General features: G+C 42.6%; 1 protein-coding gene across 1 annotated transcript in view; it reads right to left on the bottom strand.

Moving 5' to 3' along the window:
* The window catches only part of b3gat2 (beta-1,3-glucuronyltransferase 2 (glucuronosyltransferase S)), a 42,065-nt gene extending 38,560 nt beyond the window's left edge, over positions 1-3,505 (bottom strand). The window contains exon 1 of the mRNA XM_041947716.1: positions 2,972-3,505. Coding sequence (XP_041803650.1) covers positions 2,972-3,505 — 534 coding nt within the window. The remainder of the gene's footprint in view (positions 1-2,971) is intronic.
* Between the last annotated feature and the right edge of the window lie 20,692 nt (positions 3,506-24,197).

Genomic DNA, 24,197 nt, shown 5'->3' with positions numbered 1-24,197 from the left:
CAGCACACTGCTGTTGCATTCAGGGCTGCAGTAGTGGGAAAAGCCACCTATAGTCAGCATGTGATTCCAATCAAAGCTGGACTTCCTCAGGCTGAGCCAATGTGAAAAATGCACTTTGCTGCATTGGGATTGATTGGAAAGGCCTTTGGGTCATTTGTCTGTATGTTAAGCTAAGCATGATGCAAAAGTTTCATTGATTGATCGATTCATAAAAGGACAGAAAATTATTCTGTGTGGTTGTGATAATCGATTCATCATTCAAGTCATTTATAAAATAATTCCCAGCTTCTAAAAGGCAAAGATTTGCTGTTTTTTAATGTTCAATATCATTGTGAATTGACTATTATTGCCGGACAAAACCAGCAAATTTACAACTTCTTGGTCTTTAGGAAATATTGACAGCCGTTTTTCACTATTTTCTAACCATTTATAAATTAAACAATTGATTCAGGGAAAAACTGTCAGATCAGTTGAAAAAAGCCGTTGCAGCCCTGAAACCCTTTTAATGCATTTCTCCAGTAGCTAGATTGTCTCTTCTGATGAAACAGACTTCTCTTGGAAGACGTGTGACACGCGTTTGCAGCCATCAGGCTTTGTTCTCACACGTCCAGACAAACCAAACGAAAAAGAAGAAAAGCTGCAGAGCTCAAATAAATTGCATCAAACGCACTTCGTGTAAACGTGCCGTCGGTTTACCCTGCAGAACAGATATTAGATGTGAGTAGAGATTGCTTTCAAAAGTAGAAGAAAAAAGCCTTCTCAAATCAACACGTTGCAATACATGCATTCATTTTTTTTTAATCCTGCAAAGGGCGAATATAACGCACGCCAAAGCTCACCAGTCACTAAATCACTCACTGTGAGCTTCTGCTGTAGAGTGCTACGATCAGATAAACTGCAGCATATTCCTTCAGTTTTTATGATATCATTCAGTGCAGAGTTATCGGGTAAGTTATATTCACATGTTTTGCATTCTGAACATTATATTATTGGAGCAAATTGCAGCAATTTCAGATTTGAGGACAGCTATCATTGAATGGGAGTAATCAGAGCGAGCAATCAGCAATCAGAGAAGCATTCTTTCAGAGTGCGCATTTATGAGAGTGAGAGGATTGTTTTGTTGCTTCTGCAGCTGCTATTGGCTAGTCTTTCTTTGTTACCTGGAGCTGTGTGTCTCAACATAAAGGTCCGCTGATCGCTAACAGCGATGGGAAAAGAGATGCACACATGCACACACGCACTAACATACACACACTCTCAGACATAGGCTTGAGTTACATGGAGGTGTCAGTTTGCCAGTATGAGAGGCTGATAACGGCACATCATCTAGCCAGTTGCCCAACTCAGACGTGCAGAATACAGCTAATCGATATGTTTTTATCAGTATTTACATATCAGAAGACTTTCAAGGTCTCGTATTGGTCTAGGGACAGTTTTAGGGACATGAAAAGCATAAAACTAAAAAACTGAAATATGAAAATTCAAAATCTATAATATATTCAAGAAGACCTGTATTACTACCAACCACTAACAGCGTCACTCTAGCAGAGAGTCGCGCACACCCACATGCACACATACACACAGCGAGATAGAGCAAATAAAATAATCATAAATAATGGTGATAAAGATAAAGATTTGAAGTAACTAGGAGCCCTGGCGCACCAAAACACCAGCACCACCACCACCACCACAATCCATCTCTCTCATCTCTCTGTCATCCCTCTTAGTCTTCGTCTGTTTTTTCTCTCACTCATTTTAGTCTTCGCTCAGCTCCCACTCTCTCTGTGAGAACATTCCTTCAGTACCAAGCGTCCATGTAGATCTACAAGTTTCACTACTACAATACGCTGCTTCAACAACACCCTCTCGTGTGAAGCAAGCAGGCTTTGAAACGGGGTCTGGAGCCTCCCCAGTGTATTTAGTAAGGTTCCAGTGGGATCCCATCAACATGAAGAACTGGTGAATGTTTGATTCCCTTTCAAACAATCCCTCTTGGGAATGCCTAACGACCTTTCCTGTGGAGCGTAACAGTTATGGCAGCACAAATACAGCGAGACACGGGGAAATAAGCCTCATAGTGCTGACACTGTGATCAAAATGGGCTCAGATAGCTGTTACATGTATAGCTCTTACCTCTATTATCATCAATAACTAAATCTGTGGCTCCTTCGCAATGCAGTGTGCAGGCATGGCTCTGAGATTTATCAGGGCTGTTTGGAAAGTAGTGAGTGTATTTAGTCAAGTAATGCAGTTATGTCTAATTTTCAGGTACTTTTTAACTCATCTGTCTACACATACACATTTCAATTTTGTTGCCATGCAATATTAATAGTAATCTAGTGATATAATAATATGAGTCTCAAAGGTGCCACTCTGCATAATGAGTACCTCTGCTACGTTAAAGCCAGTCTACCTAACCTTTGCTGAGAGAAAGCTGCTGTTGCCACAGGTGGCAATTATAAGACAATCATAATGCTAAAATATAGACAGCAGCACAAGTAGGCCTGCAGAAGAGTCCTAAAGGCAGTGAACTGTCTTCTGCAACAACTGCTAAACGTTTGCTAATATTAGCCACCATAAGCTACTGGTCATACCAGACCAAGTGGGCTAGGTTTGGAGCAGCATCACTGGGATGTGTTTAACGCTATCACTTATGAATTTAACTTTTAATTTAGTCAAATAATGCAGACCTATGTGCTGCTTGTGAGCCTAAATGCTGATAACACTCCAGTATTATCTTCCTCCACCACTGATGTCACGTTTTTAGCAATTAAGCTGCAAACTCCTGCGTGTGTTTCCACCTCATGTTTTTAATATTTTCTTTTATTTTAACACTTTAAATTCATATTTAAGATGAGGAAAGTTTAAGTGATGGACCTCAGCTAACTGTGGCACCGTGACAGGCGGTCACCAGTGAGGTGAGGAGGAGCGTGCAGGACAGACAGTGATCACACATGAAAGGCAGGGTCACCTCTTCGAACAGCTCCAGGCTGTAGGTGTTGTCATCGTCGGCGAAGAAAACCACGCCGGCGTCCCGCCTGCTCCGGTGCTGCCGGAGCCACGCGAGAGCCACGTTCCTCTGCTCGGTGGCGCGCGGCATCCCGGCGCGCTTAAACCTGCGAGGAGTGAACACATGCAGGTGTGTGTACGGCACCCCGCACTGGGCCAGGAAGCGCGCCACCAGCTCCGTGCGCGCCGTCGAGTCCTCCACTACGATCCAGTGGAACCGGGGCACCTGGCGGAAGGCGTGGGCCAAGCGGGTCAGCTCCGCTTTCTGCACTGGACGGGTGTAAGTCGGAGTGATGGCGTAGATAACCGGCAGGGCGGACTGGTTCTGGGCGCCACCTAGCCCCGGCGCGCCGGTCCGGGCCGCCCGCTGCGCCCTGCCGGTCCGAGCGGCTGCCGGAGCCCGGATCGTCCTTTTACTGTCGATATCGATCATGATGATGACAATAAGGACCCAGGGCAGCAGGATGAAGAAGCGGCTGAAAAACACTGATTTCATGGCGAGGCTGAAGTTACCGTGCGCCCTCTCTTTCACTCACTCCATCACAAACAGAAATGCACCGACCGACCGACCGCAACTCCAAGAACCCCTTCCTCCAGATCCCGTGATGTTATTCTTCACGACCAAACAACAAGATCAGGCACCGTGAGTCCATTTCAAACTATGTGGCTAAAGCACAACCCGTCCGCTGCGATACCCCGTCCCGGCGGGACCGTTTCGCCGGAGTTCCCCTCCTCCTCCTCCTCCTCCTCTTCTCTCGGATGGGACTTGAGTGCTTCTTCGTCGTCCTGCCCTCCTCCAGCTCACTCTGTAAAAAGCCCCGTTAGATTCCCATGTCCTGTCGTCCTTCAGTGCGCGTTTCCAGACGATGAACACAAGCCGGAGCGGAGTTCCGTGCAGCGGGCGGTGATAACCCACCGATGTGCGCCGCCGAGGAGCATCACTTGGCGAGGACGGAGCGCTGCTCTGAGTCTGAGGATAATAATGCAGGAGGGGAGGAGCAGGTGCAGAGCAGAGGAGGGGAGACGGGATAGAGGAGAGAACCTGGAGAGAGAGAGAGGGAGCGGGAGGGAGGAGGGGAGAGGGAGAAAGGCCTCGTTATGTTGTGCGCATCAGTGTCCGCTGAGAATAAACCCGGCTCACAGGGAGACGGAGAGAGGCTAGTTTGTGTTGCCGTAGCCCATGCTGTGTTTGTCAGGAACACATCGCAAATCAAAAATAGAAGGACTTGATATGAGGTCTCGTGGGACATGGGTCCCTGCAGGGGTCCTGGAGAGAGCTCCAGGGGTCCCCGTGCCGATGGCCGGAGAAACTAATTTCTAATTTCAGAGAAGCAGAGCCATGGCAAACACGCTTGGTTATCTTTCCGTGCACGCTGCATTGTTCCAAACTCAAGACAACAACTCCACCAGCAAACAGCATATTTTTAAATTGTGAGGGCAAAACGAGAAGAAATAGGTCAGAGTCACAGTTCGAGACAGATTTGTTTGAAAGCAAACGAACTGACAAGCTTTTTGGATGTCGAGAGTTGGTCCCATTTTTTAACAAAATGCAAAACATTTTAGTTCCAGCTTCTTAATAGTGATTATTGTGACTTTGCCCTTTACTCATGTGAGAGTATAACTGTTTATTATTATTATTATTATTGTTGTTGTTGTATGCAACAAAGGTCCTGGGCAATACTGACTCAGAGGTTTGTGATTAAATGGTACACATCCTAAATACAGGCCACCAGGACTTCCAGTGCTCACATAGTTTAAATATAAATTGAGTGGAAACAATTAGTCACTGCACTGATTAGTCACTTCACAGAAAATTAACAAAGTTTTGATGTTGTGATTGACAGTTTAAGTCATTTTCTCAATGAGCTGTTTCCAGCATGTCTAATGTGAAAATTGTCGGTTTTACGCTTGTATGACAGTAAACTGAATGTGTCTGGACAAAATTAGCGCTTGAGGCTTCACCACTCGTGATGGGCCTTTTTCAGTATTTTCTGACATCTATAACCAAGTGATTTCTTGAATTCAAGCTGGAGTGGTTCAGGTTGGTCCCATGCAGTGTGTCAACGAGTCATCCAAATTAACACAATCTTGTCACCTGACTTCACCCCTTACTCCATCCATCACCAGTATAGCAGTCGCTATAGAGGGCTTTTTCCCTTGAATTTAAATGTACGTCTGTGGCTGTCTGCCACAGTGGCCATCCACAAACGCAAAAATATTACAAAGAAAATGACTGTTGATCATCTTCCATCCCTTGTGTCATTAATACCCTGACCATACAAGGTCATACATACCAACAGCTGAAAAGAATTGGATCAAACAGGGTCAGGGGTCTATTGTGGATCCACTTAGGGGCCTTGAAACTCATAAGCGTTGGAACTCCTGGTTCGCTTGTGTTCTCCTCTTCGGCTGAGAAGCTAATCATTGATGGTTAATTATACACACAACACAGATCAAGAGATCTGTCTGGAGGCAAGAGAAGAGAAATCACGGAGCCACACTAATAGAGTTGGTTCACACCAAACTAATTGCCGGCAAACAAGCTCATGATTTCACAGGATGAAAGCACCTTTGATTGGTTGGATTAGGTGGCAGCCTGGGAATGCTGATCTTTAGGGAGGGGGGGGTTAGTATCCGGAAGCAGTTTTTAGCACTTTTTGACACTTTGAAACTTGCTTGAGCGCTACAATGTCCTCAAACAAAATGACTCCTGGAGGCTTAATCAAACTCATGCTCAGCGGTTTGGGTGAAAACCAGGTAATGGGCTTACTCAATCATAAATCACTTTTAAGAGACTGATGTGATGATAGTGAGTGATTTAACAGGCTCTTTTCCAATATTAAATTGTCATGCTTTATCAACCATGATTGCATGTCTTTCCATCTGTTCACTCACAATGAGCAATTTTGAAATTAAGATGACTCATCAAGCAAAATGTAATTTTAAATGACATCATTTTGATCGAAATCGCTTCAGATATTAGTAGCATTGCAGCGACGCAGAGGAGGAACAGCATTTTCATTTTATGCAGGACCTTGGACACAAGATCTAAAGAGAAATGTTCAGAGAAATGTTAATCTGGATAATTAAGTGTTTTGAAACTTGATTTGTGGCAATAATTGGCTCGTTTCTTTCCAAATTTACAGCAGCAAGCCAGCACGCACAAAAAAAAAAAACATTTCATGCCACGGCAAATCTTCTCCCATCTCCTCCTTCTGTCATGCTGTCACACCTGCCAATCACTTGCCAAACCTCTTCGTCAGTCACCTGTCTCCACATTATAAATATAGCAAGCGTGTGTCTGCATATGTAGGCTGAATGACAGACAACTGAAAGTGCAGTTGTGCCCAAAATAGACACTTTTAAGTGTACATAATTATAACGTTCTGTCACACAAACAGTCCTGCTGCAGATACAGTATGTACCACTCTGCAATGTAAGCTCCAGCCACTGAACAGCTTTCAAACAAATTACCTCACTATGTATTCTCTCAGCTGAGGCATGCTTTTCTAAATCAAACAACAATTTCCAATAACAAAAGCTGACGGGTGATAAATGCAGATTTATCAGCAGTAGAACTGCTCTGGAGACAGAAAACAGTTTGTAAAATTAGACGCGGTCCCAATGAAAAGCTAAGGATAAAAGAGGAGCTAGCTGATATAATGAGGACACACTCCCTTGCTAATAACTCACTGAAAGGTTGCTACACTCAGTTTTAGCTTTGCTAGTTAGCCTACACCCCCAAAATTAGGCTAAGCTAGCCGATAGCTGACAGTTTGCAAGCTAGCTGACCCTCCAGCATCATGAGAAAGAAGTTATTTCCTCCTATATTTTTGAAGATGCATTAGCTGATTTTTTTTCTTTATTTTTCTCACTTTGGAGCAGAAGCTGGAAATACAATACTGACACGCTTACCCTCTAAAGTTGTTCCAGCTAACACGGTCACAGAGAGTTGCAGACACTGTTCACCAGCTAGTTGCTAGCTGTGTTTGCTAGACAGCTAGCTAGCAGCTGTATGTTTGTGTATGTGATGTGTTCAGTGCATTTATGTGCTTTTTGTGCTGAAACAAAGATAGAAATGCAGTAAATGAGAGTTCAGGAAAACTGTAGTCAGGTTGTACATCCTCTGTGGGGTTGTCACAATGAGAAACACCTTTCACTTTACATCACATAGCATTGACTAAATGTTAATATAAAAATATTGATTAGTGTAGTTTTATCTTGCTGGCAATATTGGGTGCATTAGTCATCTATGTTGGCCGGTTTGCAAACTTGTGCATCTGCTGTCTGCTCTGCAGAAGCTGGGGAGGTTTATCAGCCAGGATTTTTTTTCTGCCTCCAGAGCAGCTGAGGTAAGGTAATGTTATACAACGTGAGGTTTGAAAAAGAAATTAAATGACACTTACCATCATAATGAAAAGAAACGTTGGGTTATTTCACAATAAATCAAATGGAGCTGTACCCTCTGCCATTTCCCCCCACTGTGTCTCAGCACGGACAGTCAGACCCCTCCCCCAAAGTACAGTTGAAGCTACCCTCCCTTTGCCCTGGACTGTGTAGCTAGCTAACCAGCTAACGTTGCTAATGTCAGCTGAAGATGTCTAACTTCTATGAAGAACTTCAGTAGCTCATTAATGAAAAACAAATATCGCACCAGATTCAAACAAACCCACGTTCTCATACTTTTACTCTCTATCAAAACATTTTTAGGTTTCTATCAAAACCTATTAGCAAGCACGATGTACAAAGTTAACTCTATAATATTTATGTTACGTATTACTCCGCCTCAATTGGATGGCCGTTGCAGGTACATAGAATCCCTCCGCCAGCAGTAGTAGTCCTCTCATTGAGAGCAAAATGTGTCTATGCTTTAGTCCACTCATATCCAAACTATTCCATGAAGGGCCGTGTGGCTGCAGGTTTTCATTCCAACCAAGGAGGAGCACACCAGACTGGACTCATTTAATCAGCTGATCTCAGTCTTCAGCTGATAGTTAGGTGACCTTTTGATTGGTTGGAAAAAAATTGGAATAGTCTGGACATGCCTGCTCCAGTCTGACTTGCTGACCTGGTACGTGCCCCCTGGATCATGGGGTGGATGGAGCCCTGCTGGTTCCTCGCAGGTCTCGGTTTATGACTGAGGGTGATGGGCTTTAGCTATCAGACCCCCACACTATGAAAATCCCTGCCTCCTGAACTCTCTGGGTTCTTTTAAATCTCATCTTGAAACTTTTCTTTTTGTGGAAGCTTTTGGAAATGTTTAAAACATTTCTGCCTTATCTGGTTTTATTTTGACTTTGATTTTGTAAAACTATTTGTAACATTGTTATGAAAGGTGCTATATAAATAAAGTTTATTGTTATTATTATTATATTATACATGTTTCTTATACATTGTTTCTGAAGTGTGGAAGTCATACGCCAACACCTCTGCATCTTAAATCTCCTGGACTTTTGGCTGAAAGGCAACTCTTTGCTAAAATCTTCATCTTCTCAGCTTGTTGACGTGATTATGTGTATTATGTTTACAGCTCACCTTGGGACGACACACCTGTTGCAATCACTGAGCTGAGGTATGAAGACTGTTTCCACCCATTGCCTTTTTTGCACCTTCCATTCTTTTTGAATACTGACCTGTGTTATGAATTATTTCCACTCCTGGGCAGTTTTCGTCCTTCCATGTGGCCACTTCATTTTACACACAGAGGTGGAGATAACAAGGCACTCATCAACAGTTAACTAGCAAACAAGCTTGTGACCCTACTAAACACTAACTTTATTGATTGTGAATGTTGGACCTTAATCTGGTTCTTCAACTTGGACCAGTGCTTCAGACTGTCTGTGCCTTGAGACTGGTTTAATGACCACCTGCAGGTGCTACAAAGCACCGCTGCTTAATCCTTTACAGCAACAAAGAGGCATGATCACATGACCTCTCTGCTTGCCTCCACTGGCTCCCTGATAGACTTCGAAATGGTTTAAAATTGTATTGCTTACATTTAAGGTCTGAAATGGTCTCTTCCCAAAACCTGTTTCTGATCTGCTGACCTGGTACGTGCCCCCTTGATCATTAAGATCTGTGGGTGGAGCCCTGCTGGTTCCTCACAGGTCTCGGTTTATGACTGAGGGTGATGGGCTTTAGCTATCAGACCCCAGCACTATGAAACTCGCTGCCTCCTGAACTCTCTGGGTTCTTTTAAATCTCATCTTGAAACTTTTCTTTTTGTGGAAGCTTTTGGAAATGTTTGATACATTTCTGCCTTATCTGGTTTTATTTTGACTTTGATTTTGTAAAGCTCTTTGTAACATAGTTATGAAAGGTGCTATATAAATAAAAGTTATTGTTGTATTATTATCGTTATACATGTATTGTTTCTGTAGTGTGGAAGTCGGTGTCATACGCCAACACCTGGCATCTTAAATCTGGACTTTTGGCTGAAAGGCAACTCTTTGCTAACATCTTCATCTTCTCAGCTTGTTGACGTGATGATATTATGTTTCCAGCTTACCATGGTACGACACACCTGTTGCAATCACTTTTTGTGATCTTTTAAATCACACAAGCGCAGGAAACAAAGGTCTTATCCACCAAAGGATTTTAAACCTGGAATTGTAGTATCAGCCACCCTTGTTTCCCCAGAATCTGCTTCCAATACTTCTGATGATGACATTGGTGAGGATGCTCAGCCAGGTAGCAGTGCTGATGCTCTAAATGACCTCCCAGATGTAATTGAGCACAGTTTGGCAGCAGCTTTGTTAAAACTAGAACATTTTTCTAATGTACCAAGCAGAGCAATCAATGATTTTTTGGTAGAACTTCACCACTTAACTGAGATACCCTTTGGGTACCTCCGGCAAAACCCACAAAGTGCTGTGTATTGGGTAGTGAACAACCTACCCATTTTCATGTTGTCAGTGGCTACCCTCCTGACGTTGCTCATGATCTTTTTGAAGGCATTGTGCCTGTTGAAATAGCACATTGCCTCACATTACTGGTATCAAAGAAGTAAATCACCTTGGATGATATAAACAGTTCCATTCTGCATTTCCCATACAAGTGGACAGACAAAACCAATCAGCCTCATACTTTGCCACAAAATCTTTCCAGTAGGAAAACCACAGGGGGCAATGCCCATGAAAATTGGTGCTTGTTAAGATTGCTCCCATTTCTGATTGGCCCCAAGATTCCTGAACATGAGCCAGTATGGCAGGTCTTGTTGGATCTAAAACAGATTAATGAGCTAGTGGTTGTTCACAGTGATGAGTCTATCGCTTACCTTGAGAGCAAAATTTCAGATCATCGACAAAGGTATCAGGGATGTTTCCTAACAAAACATTGCTGCCTAAACACCACTACATGGAACATTACCCACAGCTAATACAGCTTTTTGGGCCTTTTGTGTTACTTTGGACCATCAGGTTTGAGGCAAAGCACAGTTTTTTTAAAAAAAGTTAAGGTTAAGGCTTAAAATGTTCTAAGAGCTCAAATTACTTAATCAAAACATATTTCAATCACACATTATCAACACAAAATACACAGGTTCATTGAATATGAATGACTTGTGTTAATTTAACTCAATTGTTTAAGTTACTGCCAAAGCAAAACCTGTGTGCACTATTGAATTTAGTAAAGCCAACGTTCTTTTTTCAGTGTATATAATTATCATTTTTATGTTTTTGTTTTTTGTGTCTTGTTTGTGTAGAAAGCAGCCATGAGGCGGCAATCTAGGTTTGTTCTTTTGTGACCAGCACAGAACTCGATGTTAGAAGCTTCTAGATGAGCTTCCCTGTGGTTTGAAATACACGATAGCTGAGGAATTTCATTTATTTTCCTTTTCTTTAATATAACAGCTCCTTTTTTTTTTAACAATTATTCATGGACAGATCTGCGGTGATGATGAAATCTCTTTTTAAAACTCGGAGGAATTGTGCTCAGTTAAGAGTAGAAAGTGTGTGTTACATACGGAAATATTATTTTAACAATAATAATAGTTATAAAAAATGATAGCTTCATATGGCTTTTCACTGTATTGTATAATGAACTAACTGGCATACCTAGCTCAACACTGGATATCATAACATTGGGCAGCTCATGTGTCTAGTTTTAAAAAACTTTTTGTCTATTTAGTATTTTGTGCAGCAAGCAGACACAAAATATCACTGAGAATTCAGCCTGCTGCTCCAATTATGGAAAAATCATTGATCTTCAGTAACATCTGAAGGGACTGGTGTGCACCCAACGATGGATATGCAACAGAAATGCAGTGAGAAAAGAGTGAGAATACAAAAAAGATGAAAATAACAAAACACAAACTAGTAACACACCCGTGGGCTCGAGGGGATAGGACTCAAAACACCAAACACCAAGGATGGTCAAAGCTAGAAGGCTGGTGTTAATAACAAAAATCAAACAAAACAAAAATTTACAAGACAGGAACAAAAGGTGCTTGGTCGTTGGTACATTTCACTGGTATATTTTATTATTATTGTTTATTGTTTAGTATATTTTCATTTCTGGTATATTTTTATTACATTTATGAATATTTTTACTGCATGTTGGTTTATTTTATTCCAGTATCTTAATTTTATTTTATAATCTTTCTTATTATCTTGTTTCTAACATGGGGGTTGCAATGCAAATTTCATTGACATGTCATGTCAGTCCATTATTCTTTCACCTGTCAATGTGTACACCAGTCCTGGTCCAGCTCTCTGCATTTGCCTATTAAAAGCATCGCCACTAAACAAGCTGGACCCACTAAAGTCACCCTGCATGATGTGTTCTCCAGCACTATTACCTTTGACACAGACTTGAGTCAGCTGCCTGTCATCAGCATAGGGTTGGATTTGGAGATGCTGGTGATTTGACCTCGAAGGCTTGGCTATTACATGACATGATGTCAAATGTCAGGAGTCTGTGTGATTGAGGGCAGCCGGGGCCACTCGGCGTGGTGACATACAGTGATGTGGATGACTGAGGCCTCGCCTGCGGACAGGAAGAAATACAGTAGAGCTCAGTCTGCAGAGAAGAATGCAGACCAGCAGACACACCATGGGACTGCCCACTGTCACAAAAGTCCTCACCTCTCACATGGCTACATGTAAATAAATGTGTTCCTCTATTTTGAATGGACAGTCGTAGCAGTAATTTCTATTATAATATATATGGAAACATTCTCCATTTAAGAATATCTGCACAATTATGGGTAGTGGATGTTAAAATCCTTTTCTTTTTCATCGATCACCTTGTTTTGAGGAAGTAAAGTGAAGCTTTTGGCTTATAACTTGTAGTTATAGGCATACCTTTACACAGTAGACTACCAACACAGTTTCATACTGTAGGCAGGATTACACACTGTGACGTACAGACAAAGAGATAGAGAGAGAATGTGTCAATGCCAACCGCTGGGATAGAAAAAAACACAATGACAGCGAAGAGGAGATGTGTGTGTGTGCGTGTGTGTGTGTGTGTGTGTGTGCGTGTGTGTGTGTGCGCGTGTGTGCTGTGAAGGAGGCAGAGCTACTGTATAACCCTGAGGGCACCTCACTGTCATTCCTTCAAACACAGCCGAGATAGATGATCGAAGATGGAAGGTATAAAGAAGTGAAAGCATTGCCTGAGGGGGAAACCAAAAGAAAAAAGCAAAGAATGAATGAATGAAAGCAAGTAAGACAGGAAGAGACGGAAAGACCAAATGAAGGAAAAAAAGCAAAGAGGAGGAAGAGGGAGGGGGAGGAGGGGGTGGGCAGGGATGAAAGATTGATGTTTACTGGTCGAGAAACATCCTGCAGTGTTTGGAGTCAGACCAGCTGCAGAACTGCCACGACCAACTAACCGGAGCACACCGGCCCCGACGTGCACATAAATCACAGCTGAAAAACGCAATTATATGATAATTCACAGTTCAATTCAATTCAGGGGGACAATTCAAATCCGCTCAAAAATGGCAACCCGATCGCAACACATTTGTCAGCACTATTAGCATAGAAATAAGTTTCTGTCCGGCACTTCTGCAGATTGCCGGGTGACTCGATGCATTCTGCACCAGGATGAAAAGGCATTCGGGGGCGGCCCTTGACATTTGATGGAAGAGTGTAATACTGTTAGATGTTGCATTAGTCAGTCTCCCGACCTGTCGACATTCACTTGAATATGGAAGAAAAAACAACAGACCCATATTTAACATGTATTTGATTAAATTCTTGGTTCCCAGTGTTGAGATATTTGCAAGAGATGCTGATATTAAATGTCTTTACATTTAACCGTGCATGCTAGAAGAAGTGCTGACCCTGCATTTATTGTATTTCAGAAAATAAGAGAACAATAATGGATCTTGTTTTCTACTGCACACTTATGTCTGGTCCATGACATCCTCTACTCACACAACAGCTGTATAGAAAGTGGCAGTGACTCAATCAGCTGACACAGAGTTGTTGGAGTGAGATAAGGGAGGCAGTGTGGTGCAGCCACGAGAAGGCTTTCATGGCTGTTTTTCACCCCACCTTCGAATGTGGCCAATCAGACCAAGAGAGCTGCAGACTTCTGCCATTAGACATGCTCAAATAAAATGTCTTACAACCAGTTTGCTTCCAATTCAGGTCAAGAACCCACTGACAATCAGTATATTATTGATATAGTTAATGATATGTGTCAGACTGCTTCACTCTGGTTGTTTTGCATGTCTTTTAAGTCTGTTTCGTGTCTTTTTGGACCTGAGCCTGGTGTCTCAGTAATCCACCCGTGCTAAATGCTTATGTTGTGCTGCTGAGCCGAAAGTTAAAAACACTAACTACGGACTCAGGATTCTTTAAATGAGCTTTCGGTGGTCACATTGTGTCAGCAGGAGTCACAGTTAATGCTCCCCTGAGCAGCAGGACAATGCTTGGTGGAAACATGGTTATTCATGAGGTGAACCAGGGCCGCTTTCCTTAAAGGCCACTTCCACAGAGAATCGCGCTTGAGGAGAAATAAACGGTTGGAAAATAACGGTATACATTAAAATTGATCATGGGAAGTTTCTGAGGCAATATCTCCCTTTCTTTCCTGGATTCCAGGAGACTGAATCACTGCAGATTTTGCTATTATCTATCAACAATATACATTTATGGGTTTGATATAGTCGAGTTTCTGGTTACAATAATACCTTTGACCATTTGGTTGAAAGCTTAACAATATTAGACCTTGTGAGAAAGGCCATAAACAGAACAATTGCTTCTTCTGTGTTCCCAGCAGAATGGCAGAGGCTGGCAGTGTGCTGGATTTATTCTCTGCCTCTAAAATCAAATCTGCAGAAGAATAACTGTTTTTGTGCCTCCTTTCTTCAGACAGACAGAATTAAAAAAAAATGCAATAAAGATTTTCTCTCACTATCTTCCCTGTTTATCAGTTTCTCTCTTTCTCTCTCTTTCTTTGTCTCGTCCTTGTGCCTTTTTTTTTGGCCGACCGTTTCATTCTCCCCCCATTTCATCTCATTCACACTCTTTTCTTATTTCATTTGGTATTTATCTCCATTTCTCACTCTCGCTTTCTGAGAGCGCTGAAGCAATCTAAGCTGATTTGTTTGAGAAAACAGGGCAGTTTGAGGAGACAGTACAGTGCAGAGGTTTGGAAAACGCAGTCTCTCTCTCTCTCTCTCTCTCTCTCTCACACACACACACACACACACACACACACACACACACACACACACACAGCAGGCACTTAAGACCCATCCGACAAGAGCCCATGAGCTGCACATATCTATTAGGAGCCTTCTAAAGCGCACATGTCTAAACCCTGCATGTGCACATGAAGGTAGCACAATCTCACCCATCCTCCACTTGTCTCAAACACACACCACGCAGCCATACTCTACCTTCCACATTGCCGGCTGGCTCACCGCCTAGCTCTCTCTTTGTGCACAGGGTTGGACTCGGAAGCCAATGCTGTACCTTGCGCTGCCTGTACAATGACATTGATGGCTGTAGCTCTGCCAGCGTGTTGTTGAGCCAGGATGGGAAAATCTCTTGAGCGTGCCCAGCAACCAAACAAACTGCTGTTTGACTAACCTTGAATCACTGGCAATATCTGGCCCCATTAGCATAACAGAGGAGACCTTCCCCTTAGAAACACAGCATCAGTGTAAAATCTGTGCATGTGCGTGCTGTTAACTACATGCTGGGGTTTGGCTGAGTGAATGAGGGTTGCACTGCACTGCTTTAGATGTCAGGTGTTAGTCAGCTGGTAATCTGTTTGAGGTTCAGGGTGTTTTACTCAAGGACATGCTAGCTGTGCTTTGTTGGTTCTGGGACAAGGAGGGAGTGTGTATGGATGTGTGTGTTTCGGTTCCTCTAAATAATACAATTGATATCATTTAAAGCATATATGAGCATATATGGTTGAAAATGTCCTACTTGAGCAACTCATAGTGCTAGTATAAAACAACTAAACAATAATCAAAACGTAAATTAATTTAAAACAACCTCATGTTGCAAACATAGTAGAAAATAAAGCTGGGTTTCCCACTAACTGTCAGTTACTGGTGAGGTTGGACAGGGTTGTTGTCTTGCAGCTCTGAAGTCTTGGTTATAAAGTCCTGGGCAGAGACCAATAAGCTCCAAATCAAGTCCACGTCCATATGTGTCTGCAAAACGAAGAGTAGATTCTCTGTGTTCTCTGGGCTTCGGCTGTAAGATCTCAGTCCTTATAACTCCGTACAGCTCGTCCAGGGATTGGCTGGTGTTGGCGTGTCGTGAAATGTAAACCGCTGTGAAAACGACCAAAGTATCAGGAGGCTCATATAAGACACGAAGACTGATATTATTCTTGTGCTCATTTAGCATCTTTTTGTGGTCATTTTGTGTCTCTTTGCAGTGAGTTGTGTGTCTTTGCAGTTGTTTTGCGCCTCTGTGGTCGTTTGTGTGTCTTTGTGGTCATTTGCTTTGCTTTCTTGCTGTTTTTTCGTGTGTTTATAGTCTATAGTATATTAGCGTCTCTTTTTAGCTGTTTTGAGTCTTTTTCTCAAGGGGGGAGATAATAAGGATGGAATCCTATCATAAGGTGCTCTAGCTCGTTCAAAACCACTGGCTGTTGATCATGACGCAGACGCCTCCCCCCTTGTTCTTGCCTGATTCTCTTGTCCAGTCCTGGTGGTGAGTGGAGAGCCACTCTGGGACAATGGCTGAGTCCAGGATCAAAGAGTACAGCCAAAGACTGGACTTTTACTGGACGGACGCTCTGCAGAGGAGCCCATTTTGCACATTTCCACAGCTTGATCAGGACCCTTTCCTTTGTTGCCTCCATTGTGTGTGTGGCAACAGGTATTCCAAGCCATAGATATTCCTCATTGTTTGTTGATCGTGGTGAGAAAGTGTTATCCATCATGCACGGTGTCCATGATGTGGTAAAGATGAAATAAATCAAAAACAAATTCAAATTAAAACAAAGGGAAGGAGCATGAAACATGGCAGCCGTGTTCTGCACATCTTCTCTTTGCCTATACTACAGACTTTGGGCATGTTGGGGACTACTTGGTACAAAAGGGCTCTTATGAAATTTGCCCGGCCAAAGAAGAAGACTCCAACTGATAAGACGCCAGACAAAAGACTGAGGAGAGTGATTTTAAAATGTGAACCTTCATCTCAATCATCCGGATGGTACAATGTCTGGAGGACTATTTTCTCCAGATAGTAATTCATATTTGTACCCTCAGCCCAGTACTCTGCCGTAGTCCTCTAATCCCATCGTTCCCCTGTTTGGTTCACCGCCTCCAACAGAGTCTGTGCACACCACTGTGGCTTAAACTGCAGTGTAATATATCATCATACAGCTGTCTGTATGTTTCACTGTGCCTTTGCCATCTGGCAGTGCACTGAGAGCTAGAAAAACTTCCCTCTGTCTGCTCAGGGAGTCCAGTTTATCAGATTAATATTCAAATATGAAACTACAGGCCTTTTTCCTCTATTTGAAAAAGAAAACAATTCCTCAGGCACCGGATTGAGTATCTTCTATTGCGGATGCACACTCTACCACTGATGGTATAACACTGATCGCTGAATTGGCTGATGTATTGACTGAGCATCATTTTGGGCCGGTGGCTGGTGTTCATTTGCCTCCAGTTCATTTTCTAGCCATTGTGGATGATTGATTTATCATGCCTGTATTCATGGCTGTAGCCTTAAGTGCCTGTAAACAGGTCAGTGTAGACAGCAGCCTCATCTGTAACACTGACACTTCAGTCATTGGCCATTAACCAGACTGTCGGCCTGACAGATTAGCTGTGAGCTCACTGCTACTTAAAAGCTGTGGGGGGATAGGAAACAGGTGAAATTCGACAAAATGCGTTTGGGTGTGACGTGGAACAGCTAAGAGTGAATCTGGAGAGGTGTTTGGAACATGTTTGACTGTAATCTGCGATCTATAATCTGTTAACACTGAGTGACTTCACGCAGAGCTCTCAGATGGTGACTCTCATTTGCGATGGTTTCTGCGTGATGATAATGGTCCAGGTGTCGCTCACTAGAGCAAAGTGTTTGCTTTTCCTTTCCCTCCTTACAGTCACCAAGCCATGAATTCTGTGGATGGCAGCATCAGATAGAAGCTGAGCCTTTTCAAAAGCACTATGGACTATGAAATTAGATTTTTACAATAACAGCATCTCTTATTCACTTATTTTAGCTCTCATTTTTGTTAAGAAAAGGCTATTGTTTAATATTCCGTGCCAACGTACATATACAGATGGGTTGCAAATTAAAGGAAAAATCAAATTAAAGTGTTTTAGCCAGGTCTTGGTCCACCACATGCTGCAACAGCAGCTTCAGTGCACCTTGGCATCGGTTCGACAAGTCTCTGGAACTGTCCTGTAGGGATGGAACAGCTTTCTTCCACAAGATATTCCCTCATTAGGTGTCTTGATGATGCTGGCGGAGAGCGCTGTCCAACACGATGGTCCAAAATCTCCAATATGTGTTCAACTGGGTTGAGATCTGGTGACTGCAAAGGCCACAGAATAAGTCATGTTCATACCCATCAAACCATTCAGTGAGCCCTCGAGCCCTATGGTTGGACGGGGGTGTGTTCATCCGGGAAGAATTCTTTCTTCCAGCAGCGCTTTTTTAGGAAGCTGAAGCTCTTGGCACTCGGGTCCAGTCGTGTGTGGCGGGGAGCATCCTCACGTCCTGCATCGCCGCGTGGTGCGGTAACTGTTCTGCTGCAGATGGACAGTGACTGCAGCAGAGGGTAAAGACTGCAGAGAAGCTGGCTGGCTGCAGGTTCCCCGCCATCACTGACATTTACATCAGCAGGCGCGGGAAAAAAAAATCTTCTGCATCATGAGGGATCCTACCAGTCCTGCAAATGGACTGTTTGCCCCCCTCACATCAGGCAGGAGGCTACGCATTAGGGCCCGAACAACCAGGCTGAGGAACAGCTTCTCCCCTGATCCACTGAGCAATTGTTTTTATTATTAGTATTGTCATTATTATTATTATTAGTGATATGAATATTAATAGTGGCATACCTGCACTTTGGGCCCACTCGACCACATTGTTTATCTTCTCATTGTCTCTTCACACTCCTCACTTTATACTTATATTTATTACTAATACAGTATTCTAACGCTTTAGTCTCTTTCCTTTCCTTTAAAGCACTATGACTACATTTTTTCTTTCTGCTGTCAGAGAGACTGAACTGTACAATATTACAGGAAATTAACAGCAATCAATAATGCGTGTTCAGAAGTTGTGCCTGTGGGTTTAACGTAGACAGTGAGTCCTCATAATCTGACCCGCCTGCTGATCTATGTCTCACGCCGAAAGGCCTCGCATGGGGACATCATGAGGTTTGGTGCAGATGGGGCTGACACATGAATGACGGAGGCCATTTTTCAAACATAACTTAGAGTGTGTTTGTCTTGCGAATGAGTGGGCGGAGGAGGAAGGCAGGAGAAGAGCTGCTGTCCACCCAGAGTGGGAGGTTGATTTATTTGAGACAGTATGCACAACTGACTGTGGAGAGTCGAGACGATTTGCTTCATATGCAGTTTGATCTTTTTCACCCAGAACTACTACGGCCTTCTGGCCACCTGTCTGGTGTCCGGTCGTAAATCATTATGTGTTTTATTTTTAGTTAGCAAGTATTTAAAAAGGAACAAGGCGTAAGGATAACGTTACAGTACTACCACTTTAAATAGCCAGCTTTCTACATTGAGGGTGATGCTACAGCTTTCCTCACCTCCCCCCGTACATGAGAGTCAGCAGCTGACAGGGGGTGTCGGGGAGTCCCTTGTGCTACTGAGGACTCCTCTCTGGGTGAATCCTCAGCATCAGAGCCACAGGTTTCACTGCTGCCAGCAAGACAAACAGCAGCCATGCAGCCGAACCATTGAACCAAGTGGAAAGGGCACTCCTGAATTAGCTGAGCGATTGAATTCCAGTGATCAGCCGGACATGAAGACATTCGTCTCTGTGACGTCAATACCATGATAATCCTGCTCCATCTTTCATGTTGAGCCACTTAAGAACATCTAAGGACATAATGTGTAATTTAATTGTGACAGGAACAGTGGGTTACAGGGATGTTTTGACCCTGACTTTGCCGTTCAGCTGCTTAAACATAGTCCCTGCCCAGTTCTTCACGTGCTCATTTCATAACCACCATAATCATTTAATGGATCACTACCAAGTGTTTTATTTGTATTCACTACTTTCCTCTTTTTTGATTAGCTGAGAATGCGGGTTAGATTTTCACATCATTAGTGGACCTAACTTATTTTAAATTTGCAGCTTTTAGAGGAAACAGTATTCACTGATACTTTGAAATCCCTCTAATGGGATTTATTCATGATTAATGCTCAATTTTAATATTAATAGAGTGTGCTGTGGACCAAATTCTGCTGAATTATTACTACATTGACACTGTGCTTTGTAGGCTCACTATTAAGACAAATAGGCAAATAAACATATATTGAAATATGGAGCAAGACAACACCAAAATGTTAAATAGTAAAGGGAGATGGGAGTTTTTTTCTCACACACACACATACACACACATAGATCAGCTGAGTTTAGAGCAGTTATAGCCTCCCTGGCAAATCAGCGGAATTCCACCAACAGAAAATCAAAGGTTACAGATGTGGCATGGCTGGACTGGACATGCCGTTTGATTGGCAGAGTCAAAGAAGCGCCCCGGCAATGAGGTCATGACACCAAAGACGGGCCAAAGAAATCACCTCACAGACAAAACTGTGTCTGGTTTCTCATTTCATTTAGAGAAAAGTGTCTTCCCTTCAATCTGCTCCCCACATAAGCACCTTTTCACTCACATCACTCCTTTCTGCTCGTAAAGAGTCGACTGCACACACACACACGCACACACACGCACACACACACACACACACACACACAGAGGTACTGTATGGTCATTACAGTTGATGGTTGGTTTCTCAGTGTCAGCTAACATGCTGATGATGGCAGCGACACACCCAAGTTAATCCCCGGGGAGACATAACAGCTTTTAACACACACACACACACACACACACACACACACACTTTATACGTAAGCTGCTCGGGGAATACTGAGCTGGCCATTTCACCTCGAGGCCTTCTCTCAGCACGATGCTGCGTCTGTGCTGGCAGCTACAGCTGGAGCACTTTAGCACCAGTCCCATGAGTGTATGCATGTTTTTATGTGGATGAGCGTGTCGCTACACATGATCAACCTCCTCCACTTCCCCTCTTTCTCTTGTGGTCGTCTGCCAATAGGCACAAATACCTACATACATGAACAAACACACAAACACACACACACGGAGAATGGGGAGGAGCTGGCAGAAAGACAGCCAGTCAGTATTATATTGAAAACACTGCTCCCTGGTGGTCAATATCTGGTAAGTACAGCAGAAAAGAGCAAGAGGAACCAGTCACTCTGACACATCGTCCGCAATAAATTTGGCCTCTGGCATCCATGTAGGTAACAGTTTTTAGTTACAGTGCATGACAGTTTCTGCTCTCCATCAGATAGATTTGCAGATGCACAGGCAGCTGTTTCCCAGCAAAATTATCTATTTAGGCATACATCCACGTACAAACAGTACTCAACAAAACATTTAAACATTTATACATCTGGCATGTGAAGATCACATGTGCCTTCATGTGAATTTTTTTGTGTTTGTTGATTTGTTTGTTTGAGAGCTTTGGGACTGAATTACTCGAGCATCTCATACACATTTGACATTAGAAATATTAAGCCCAAATGGTAAATGTGTTAGCAAGCAGTTGTCCCGACACGTTACAACATTAGCATTTATTTGGATTCACTTTTCTGGACACCTGAAATCTGAAGTGAGACTTGTGTTCTCACAGCCAGAAAAAATACATCCTCTTATCGGCCTTCCTATAAATAAAATAGCCCTGAAGTTTATTCCTCATTTTGCTGGTACCCATTGAAAAGGCTGAAAAACAGCATATTTACGTTGACATGTAACGTTACGTTAGCATTTAACAGACAGTTAGGTTGCATTAACGTGGAGCTGAGATAATTGATAGTCAGAAAATCAATCACTGACTAGCCTATTTTGTTAGTCAATTATTTACCATTTTTAAGGATAAAAGGCAAATTAATCTCTGGTTCCACCTCAGTTGTCAGGATTTGATGCTTTATGTGATAATAAGTTGGATATTCTTGGTTTCTGGGTGTTGGTCAGATTTGATTTGATGTCACATGCGGGATTAGGAAATTGTGACTCGTTCACCATTGTCTGACATTCTATAGATAAAACAGTCAAGCGATTGATTGAGAATATAATCAGCAGATTAATCAGTATTCATCAGTTTCAGCTCGACTTCATTAATGGTCGTTTTCATTCTACGTGGCAGTGTAAGTGTATAGCATCACTATACAGCATGAGGGTCATCATTTCCCCATATTCAGGCTCTGTTACTGCGTCTCCTGAACACATCAGAGGAAACGGTTTGGGACGAAAGCAATAAAATGCTCACTGGCAGAAAAGTCTTTTTGTGACTGACACAATGTTGGAGCAATAAAGGGAGAAGAGTATGTAAATGAAGAAATGCAGCAGTGAAGTCTCTCCACATGGCTCATGTCTGGAAGAAATGCTGATACATTCACAGACTGTGTCTCGATCTTCTGATCTGCTTGTAAAGTTGCTTCCGTCAACACATTTCTCTGCACTTCTCTGTAATATGGTAAATTTGATGATGTCTGATCCTGGGATTTCCACCTTTAACAATAAAGGATTTATTGTTATAAGAATTCTGCTGCAGTCATGAGGCATTTGGGAAGTCCAACATGTACAGTCTCCAAGTTTGGTGTAAAACATTGCATTCGTTTCTATTTCTTCATAAAAATAAAGCCCAGCATGAACCCACCAGACAAATCAGAAGCATTACTGTTTTGCTTTTGTGAAGGATTGCACTCTGTCAGGTTCCTCTAGAAACATTATTTCATATCAAATCACCCACAAAGTCAGAGAGTTAAGAGTACTACTACTTCAGTTTCTACACTTGCTGACGAGACAGAAACTTGTTGATACTGCAGGACTGACTCTCGATTACCTCATTTCTCGGTTTCACATCACTGGTTTTTCTTTTGGCTCGAAAGAGGACTTTTTCTGACCTCTGCCACCCACTTTCACCCACTGCAGCAGCGGAACCAGCTGGAGGGCTGGAGGCACCTTGTGATCAGAGTCAAATCAATGTCACAGGCGTCATTCACACTGCCAAGAACTGCAGTTTCCTGTCTGGGTGTAAGGCCGGTCCACCTACAGGCTTCACCAAACCAAACACTCCTGTGAAGGTCGGACTTGTATGTACTTTTGAAGGTATATTTGAAAGTCCATACTAATGTTGTAACACTCAGAGCATTTAGTGAAGTAGAAGTACCAATTCCTCAATGTAAAAATACACCACTACAACTACAGGTCTTGCATTTAAAATCCTACTTCAGTGAAAGTACAGAAATGTTATCAGCAAAAAAATGCCTTAAACATCAAAAGCAAAAGAACACGTTCTGCAATTAAAGCCCCCTATAACTGATATATGATCGTATATGACATTATCACTGATGCATTGATGTGCACGTGGCCGTACATCGTAGCTCGTGGAGGTGGAGCTAGTTTGAACAGGCTTTGTACACCGTTCATGTTCCATCCCTCAGGATCTCAACAGAGGGCTTGGGCTCCTCTGAACTTATGCTGGAGTTAACAGTTAAGTAAATTAAACTATGTAAGATGTTTAGAGGGGAAATGTCTCTTTGTTGGAGCAGCCAACAGCTTAAAGACATCTGAAATGTGTCAAGGGGCCCCAACCAGACGCTGTTTTTGGGAGGAGGTCACAAGCGTAAAGAGCTGTGAATCACTGGTTTGATTCTTTGAAATGTGCTGTACTTGATGTCAAATATATCTGATTATTTGTTTATGAAAAATGTAACTAGTAATTGGGCTATAGATGTCAAATAAATGTAATAAAGAGTACGATATTTTCCTCTGAAGTATGAAGTAGGTCGTGCGAGTACTCAAGTACAGTAGAAGTACCTCAAAATAATACAGAAGTGCAGTACTTGAGTAAATGTACTTAGTTACTTTCCACCACTGCCAAATATCACTGGCAAAGGTGGATTTGCTGGTTTAAAATATCCATATATTACTTATCAAATCAAAACTTTATATCATAATCAATTCATGTTCAGGGCTTTCCATAGACAGCCAATACAGTGTTGTTTAATTTTACAATAAATATGGAATTAAACTGCATCCTGCCCATCATGACCACCATGTTCTGACTCCTTGTTGTGAGGTACGCAGATTTAAGAAAACTATTTTTTCTGAAATGAAAATGAAATTGTGACCATATCATTGCCACCTTTCCACAATATTTTCAGGGAAAGTCCTATTTCGAAACGACAAAGAAAGAGCAAATGACGTGTTAAGATAATTTAAGAAGTAACCAAGAGTGCTCATAGCAGAGAGAGAGAACAGTGTGAAACCCAGGCGAAGACTCACAGTGGGGAACCCCGTTCCCCACCTCATGACCATTCTGTTGTAAACTGTAACATTTTCAGTCAAATAATATGAGAATTAAGCTCTCAAACACAGTTAAATGATGAGGACAGAAGGGGCCAGGACACACTGCTGTCTCCTCAAAGTGATTCACCACATTTGACCTTTACTGACAATTTGAAGTTTTTCCCATG

Source organism: Chelmon rostratus, chromosome 11, assembly GCF_017976325.1.
Source record: "Chelmon rostratus isolate fCheRos1 chromosome 11, fCheRos1.pri, whole genome shotgun sequence".
Lineage (NCBI taxonomy): Eukaryota > Metazoa > Chordata > Actinopteri > Chaetodontiformes > Chaetodontidae > Chelmon > Chelmon rostratus.
Note: the sequence above shows the minus strand (reverse complement) of the source record. Positions and strands in the feature narration are given on the sequence as shown.